This window comes from Coregonus lavaretus, assembly GCF_964263955.1.
Source record: "Coregonus lavaretus genome assembly, chromosome: 9".
Taxonomy (NCBI): Eukaryota; Metazoa; Chordata; class Actinopteri; order Salmoniformes; family Salmonidae; genus Coregonus; species Coregonus lavaretus.
The window spans coordinates 15,044,143-15,052,070 of NC_139996.1; the positions used below are offsets into that span (position 1 = coordinate 15,044,143).

The window sequence follows — 7,928 nt, forward strand, 5'->3', positions numbered from 1 at the left end:
AGAATGTCTTCGAACTTCAGAAAGTTGCCTTAAAGTTGGACCAGCTAGCTAGCTAACAAGCTTGTGTGTGCAGAGTGTGTCTTCACTATTATTCTACAATGTAGAAAACAGCAGAAATAAAGAAAAACCCTTGAATGAGTAGGTGTGTCCAAACTTGACTGGTACTATATATATATATATATATATATATATATATATATATATATATATATATATATATATATATATATATATATATATATATATAGTTGAAGTCGGAAGTTTACATACACCTTAGCCAAATACATTTAAACTCAGTTTTTGCAATTCCTGACATTTAATCCTAGTAAAAATTCCCTGTCTTAGGTCAGTTAGGATCACCACTTTATTTTAAGAATGTGAAATGTCAGAATAATATTAGAGAGAATGATTTATTTCAGCTTTTTATTTCTTTCATCACATTCCCAGTGGGTAAGAAGTCTACATACAGTGGGGAGAACAAGTATTTGATACACTGACGATTTTGCAGGTTTTCCCACTTATAAAGCATGTAGAGGTCTGTAATTTTTATCATAGGTACACTTCAACTGTGAGAGACGGAATCTAAAACAAAAATCCAGAAAATCACATTGTATGATTTTTAAGTAATTAATTTGCATTTTATTGCATGACATAAGTATTTGATCACCTACCAACCAGTAAGAATTCCAGTTCTCACAGACCTGTTAGTTTTTCTTTAAGAAGCCCTCCTGTTCTCCACTCATTACCTGTATTAACTGCACCTGTTTGAACTTGTTACCTGTATAAAAGACACCTGTCCACACACAATCAAACAGACTCCAACCTCTGCACAATGGCCAAGACCAGAGAGCTGTGTAAGGACATCAGGGATAAAATTGTAGACCTGCAAAAGGCTGGGATGGGCTACAGGACAATAGGCAAGCAGCTTGGTGAGAAGGCAACAACTGTTGGCGCAATTATTAGAAAATGGAAGAAGTTCAAGATGACGGTCAATCATCCTCGGTCTGGGGCTCCATGCAAGATCTCACCTCGTGGGGCATCAATGATCATGAGGAAGGTGAGGGATCAGCCCAGAACTACACGGCAGGACCTGGTCAATGACCTAAAGAGAGCTGGGACCACAGTCTCAAAGAAAACCATTAGTAACACACTACGCCGCCATGGATTAAAATCCTGCAGCGCACGCAAGGTCCCCCTGCTCAAGCCAGCGCATGTCCAGGCCCGTCTGAAGTTTGCCAATGACCATCTGGATGATCCAGAATGGGAGAAGGTCATGTGGTCTGATGAGACAAAAATAGAGCTTTTTGGTCTAAACTCCACTCGCCGTGTTTGGAGGAAGAAGAAGGATGAGTACAACCCCAAGAACACCATCCCAACCGTGAAGCATGGAGGTGGAAACATCATTCTTTGGGGATGCTTTTCTGCAAAGGGGACAGGACGACTGCACCGTATTGAGGGGAGGATGGATGGGGCCATGTATCGCGAGATCTTGGCCAACAACCTCCTTCCCTCAGTAAGAGCAGTGAAGATGGGTCGTGACTGGGTCTTCCAGCATGACAACGACCCAAAACACACAGCCAGGGCAACTAAGGAGTGGCTCCGTAAGAAGCATCTCAAGGTCCTGGAGTGGCCTAGCCAGTCTCCAGACCTGAACCCAATAGAAAATCTTTGGAGGGAGCTGAAAGTCCATATTGCCCAGCGACAGCCCCGAAACCTGAAGGATCTGGAGAAGGTCTGTATGGAGGAGTGGGCCAAAATCCCTGCTGCAGTGTGTGCAAACCTGGTCAAGACCTACAGGAAACGTATGATCTCTGTAATTGCAAACAAAGGTTTCTGTACCAAATATTAAGTTCTGCTTTTCTGATGTAGCAAATACTTACGTCATGCAATAAAATGCAAATTAATTACTTAAAAATCATACAATGTGATTTTCTGGATTTTTGTTTTAGATTCCGTCTCTCACAGTTGAAGTGTACCTATGATAAAAATTACAGACCTCTACATGCTTTGTAAGTAGAAAAACCTGCAAAATCGGCAGTGTATCAAATACTTGTTCTCCTCACTGTACACTCAATTAGTATTTGGTAGCATTGCCTTTAAAATTGTTTAACTTGGGTCAAACGTTTCGGGTAGCCTTCCACAAGCTTCCCACAATAAGTTGGGTGAATTTTGGCACATTCTTCCTGGCAGAGCTGGTGTAACTGAGTCAGGGTTGTAGGCCTCCTTGCTCGCACACGCTTTTTCAGTTCTGCCCACAAATGTTCTGTAGGATTGAGGTCAGGGCTTTGTGATGGCCACTCCAATACCTTGACTTTGTTGTCCTTAAGCCATTTGCCACAACTTTGGAAGTATGCTTTGGATCATTGTCCATTTGGAAGACCCATTTGCGACCAAGCTTTAACTTCCTGACTGATGTATGAAAATGTATGCAATCACTAACTGTAAGTCGCTCTGGATAAGAGTGTCTGCTAAATTACTAAAATGTAAATGTAAATGATGTCTTGAAATATTGCTTCAAAATATCCACCACATTTTCCTTCCTCGTGATGCCATCTATTTTGTAAAGTGCACCAGTCCCTCCTGCAGCAAAGCACCCCCACAGCATGATGCTGCCACCCCCGTGCTTCACGGTTTGGATGGTGTTCTTCGGCTTGCAAGTCTACCCCTTTTTCCTCCAAACATAACGATGGTCATTATGGCCAAACAGTTCTATTTTTGTTTCATCAGACCATAGGACATTTCTCCAAAAAGTACGATCTTTTGTGCAGTTGCAAACCGTAATCTGGCTTTTTTATGGCGGTTTTGGAGCAGTGGCTTCTTCCTTGCTGAGCGGCCTTTCAGGTTATGTCGATATAGGACTCGTTTTACTGTGGGTATAGATACTTTTGTACCTGTTTCCTCCAGCATCTTCACAAGGTCCTTTGCTGTTGTTCTGGGATTGATTTGCACTTTTCGCACTAAAGTACGTTCATCTCTAGGAGACAGAACGCGTTTCATTCCTGAGCGGTATGACGGCTGCATGGTCCCATGGTGTTTATACTTGCGTACTATTGTTTGTACAGATGAACGTGGTACCTTCAGGCATTTGGAAATTGCTCCCAAGGATGAACCAGACTTGTGGAGGTCTACCATTTTTTTCTGAGGTCTTGGCTGATTTCTTTTGATTTTCCCATGATGTCAAGCAAAGAGGCACTGAGTTTGAAGGTAGGCCTTGAAATACATCCACAGGTACACCTCCAATTGACTCAAATTATGTCAATTAGCCTATCAGAAGCTTCTAAAGCCATGACATAATTTTCTGAAAATTTCCAAGCTGTTTAAAGGCACAGTCAACTTAGTGTATATAAACTTCTGACCCACTGGAATTGTGATACAGTGAATAATAAGTGAAATAATCTGTCTGTAAACCATTGTTGGAAAAATTACTTGTGTCATGCACAAAGTAGATGTCCTAACTGACTTGCCAAAACTATAGTTTGTTAACAAGAAATGTGTGGAGTGGTTGAAAAACGAGTTTTAATGACTCCAACCTAAGTGTATGTAAACATCCCACTTCAACTGTGTGTATGTATATATATATATATATATATATATATATATATATATATATATATATAGTACACAATAAATAAAATCCCAGCGTTGATCAAAGCTCAGAACGCATACATTCTTGATTTCACTGAGTTCTAATCGCACCTGCCTCTTTGCGAACGAGTGGAATCATGAACAGTGGTTTGTTCGTTATGTTCGCCTGCGTCCCCCGGATTTGCCTTTTAAGCAGCACATTCACCACTGTCTCAAACGGCTAACTCCGCCCTCTCGCAGGATAGGCAGAGGGCCTGAGACGTGAAACGAACTACCCCAGCTCGCAGTCGGCTCAAGTAGGAAATTACATTTACATTTACGTCATTTAGCAGACGCTCTTATCCAGAGCGACTGCTAAATTAGAGACACTGCTCACAGTGTGTTTTAAAACCGTCCCGCAACTCCTTCCATGTCTACAGACATCCCCCAAACAAAAACAGACTCTCGGAGAATGAGTGCACAACTGGTAAATAGTAGCTTATAGATATTTCAGTCAGGTGGCTAGCTGCCGGCAGAGATTTCTATTGCAGTTACGTTGAAGGGCTCTGGTAAGTATTACTTAGCATAATAAGTATATAGGTTAAGAACTTTTGTGAAAGAGCACAGTTTGAAAGATATGGTATATAGAGGCAAGCCGGATGGACATCATGAAAATGATCGGAGAGGTTGAGGGTAGAGGAAGTTCAGGAGTAGGAGCAAACAAGATGGAACTATTGTAGAATTGACTGTGTCCATTAAATGTATATAGTACGTATAAGCTGGAAGTAGAGGCCTAAGCGTTGTTGTTCACAAGTTTACTCCAATTAGGGGAGGGGTGGTGGGGCTGGAAAGTAATAAAGGAGAAAAAAAATATATATATACAGTGGGGAAAAAAAGTATTTAGTCAGCCACCAATTGTGCAAGTTCTCCCACTTAAAAAGATGAGAGAGGCCTGTAATTTTCATCATAGGTACACGTCAACTATGACAGACAAATTGAGGAAAAAAAATCCAGAAAATCACATTGTAGGATTTTTAATGAATTTATTTGCAAATGATGGTGGAAAATAAGTATTTGTTCACCTACAAACAAGCAAGATTTCTGGCTCTCACAGACCTGTAACTTCTTCTTTAAGAGGCTCCTCTGTCCTCCACTCGTTACCTGTATTAATGGCACCTGTTTGAACTTGTTATCAGTATAAAAGACACCAGTCCACAACCTCAAACAGTCACACTCCAAACTCCACTATGGCCAAGACCAAAGAGCTGTCAAAGGACACCAGAAACAGAATTGTAGACCTGCACCAGGCTGGGAAGACTGAATCTGCAATAGGTAAGCAGCTTGGTTTGAAGAAATCAACTGTGGGAGCAATTATTAGGAAATGGAAGACATACAAGACCACTGATAATCTCCCTCGATCTGGGGCTCCACGCAAGATCTCACACCGTGGGGTCAAAATGATCACAAGAACGGTGAGCAAAAATCCCAGAACCACACGGGGGGACCTAGTGAATGACCTGCAGAGAGCTGGGACCAAAGTAACAAAGCCTACCATCAGTAACACACTACGCCGCCAGGGACTCAAATCCTGCAGTGCGAGACGTGTCCCCCTGCTTAAGCCAGTACATGTCGAGGCCCATCTGAAGTTTGCTAGAGTGCATTTGGATGATCCAGAAGAGGATTGGGAGAATGTCATATGGTCAGATGAAACCAAAATATAACTTTTTGGTAAAAACTCAACTTGTCGTGTTTGGAGGACAAAGAATGCTGAGTTGCATCCAAAGAACACCATACCTACTGTGAAGCATGCGGGTGGAAACATCATGCTTTGGGGCTGTTTTTCTGCAAAGGGACCAGGACGACTGATCCGTGTAAAGGAAAGAATGAATGGGGCTATGTATCGTGAGATTTTGAGTGAAAACCTCCTTCCATCAGCAAGGGCATTGAAGATGAAACGTGGCTGGGTCTTTCAGCATGACAATGATCCAAAACACACCGCCCGGGCAACGAAGGAGTGGCTTCGTAAGAAGCATTTCAAGGTCCTGGAGTGGCCTAGCCAGTCTCCAGATCTCAACCCCATAGAAAATCTTTGGAAGGAGTTGAAAGTCCGTGTTGCCCAGCGACAGCCCCAAAACATCACTGCTCTAGAGGAGATCTGCATGGAGGAATGGGCCAAAATACCAGCAACAGTGTGTGAAAACCTTGTGAAGACTTACAGAAAACGTTTGACCTGTGTCATTGCCAACAAAGGGTATATAACAAAGTATTGAGAAACTTTTGTTATTGACCAAATACTTATTTTCCACCATAATTTGCAAATAAATTCATTAAAAATCCTACAATGTGATTTTCTGGAATTTTTTTCCTCATTTTGTCTGTCATAGTTGACGTGTACCTATGATGAAAATTACAGGCCTCTCTCATCTTTTTAAGTGGGAGAACTTGCACAATTGGTGGCTGACTAAATACTTTTTTGCCCCACTGTATATATATATATATATATACTACCATTCAAAAGTTTGGGGTCACTTAGAAATGTCCTTGTTCTCCATTAAAATAACATCAAATTGATCAGAAATACAGTGTAGACATTGTTAATGTTGTAAATGGCTATTGTAGCTGAAATTCGATCCCCAGGCTGTAGTAGTCAATACATTTTAATGTATTGACTACATTAAAATGCAGTCAATACAGTTCTTAAAATCGCTAATGTTACATGTCAATGTGAATCATTTATCATATTTGCCCCCATTCAGGGGTATAACCAGTGGGGTAAAGTACTTAAGTAAAAATACTTTAAAGTTCTACTTAAGTATTTTTGGGGGGTATCTGTACTTTACTATTTATATTTTTGACAACTTTTATTTCACTACATTCCTAAAGAAAATAATGTACTTTTTATCCATACATTTTCCCTGACACCCAAAAGTACTTATTTCATTTTGAATGTTTAGCAGGACAGGAAAATGTTCCAATTTACCACTTAGCAAGAGAACATCCCTGGCAGACTCACTAAACACAAATGCTTCGTTTGTAAAGGATGCCTGAGTGTTGGAGTGTGCCCCTGGCTATCCATACATAAAAATACAAAATTATGCTGTCTGGTTTGCTTAATATAAGCAAGTTGAAATTATTTATATTTTTACTTTTGATACTTAGGTATATTTTAGCAATTACATTTACTTTGATACTTAAGTATATTTTAAACCAAATACTTTTTAGTTTTTTTCTCAAGTAGTATTTTACTGGGTGACTTTTACATGAGTCATTTTCTATTAAGGTATCTTGACTTTTACTCAAGTATGACAATTTAGTAATTTTTCCACCACTGGGTATAACATTACAATTCTGTGTATAACATTACAATTATGTGTTTGTAGAATGACTGAGGTGAATGAACCTACAGCAGCCAAGGGGATAATGGCTAGGGTAATTTTTTCTTGTTTTTACTGTTGTCCAAATAGCGAAATAGCATTTAAACGTGTTTTTATTATATAGAAATGCAGTAAATGCCCTTCAACTAAAATAAATAAATAATAATAAATAATAATAATAATAGTAAGTACACACCACCCTTTTGGACCTCACTAAAACTTCAACCCTGGTTATGGCCCTGTGTCTTGTAATTTGACCTTTTGTTTTTTGAAAATTATTTATCGTTGATATGAAAGATACGTTTCTTGTGTTTCCAAAACCGTACCGCAAGCGATGCGTGTTAACATTTAGTCTAGACCAAGAGTCGGGGCTTTTAACTAAACTCCCCCGTCCAGAATATACTATCGTCAATATGCGCTAAAGGTAGTTAGCGTCTATGAATAGGCTAACCTTGGATATGTTGGTTGACCACATTTTCCAGTCGGTCCAGTCTCTCTATAATCTTCAGAGTTTCTCCCTTGTTGTCATCTTCAAACTTCCTCTCCGGTTCGGGCTCTGGGACTTTGGTGTTCACATTGGCCACATAATTAGTGATCCAGCCGACGTAAAGAAGACAGACAATATTAGTCATGCCACTCAAAATAACGCATGTCGACACCAAAGTTTTGGTTCTCCTAGAGCAGACCATCATCGCGACATCCCTCCATATGGTCCAGCGCGAATACAACCGCAATAGAAAACGCTTACAAAAGTCAATGACAAAACGGTAGCTTCAGTGCAGGATTATAACATTGCAGCAACCGGCTAAAGCCTTCCAGCTACTGAGACTGACAGAAACGTAAATTAGTAGATGCAATGTTGCATTCTGTATGTAGTGGGCACCACCTGAAATCCGCTGCTACAAATTAATCACAGAGCCACACGCGCACAGAGCAGGCGGCCAATGAAATCCTCTGGAAATGTACACTGCATATCCGATCATTACACAA

At 40.3% G+C, this 7,928-nt stretch overlaps 1 protein-coding gene across 2 annotated transcripts in view; it reads right to left on the reverse strand.

Moving 5' to 3' along the window:
* LOC311134751 (polypeptide N-acetylgalactosaminyltransferase 18-like) overlaps nucleotides 1–7,630 on the reverse strand; it is a gene marked incomplete at both ends in the record, with an annotated part of 150,366 nt that extends 142,736 nt beyond the window's left edge. Inside the window, one exon of one of the 2 annotated variants that reach the window (XM_084168528.1) lies at nucleotides 7,390–7,630. In XM_084168528.1, the coding sequence (XP_084024654.1) occupies nucleotides 7,390–7,630 (241 nt within the window). The remainder of the gene's footprint in view (nucleotides 1–7,389) is intronic. The other variant, XM_084168529.1, reaches the window with a different exon arrangement.
* Between the last annotated feature and the right edge of the window lie 298 nt (nucleotides 7,631–7,928).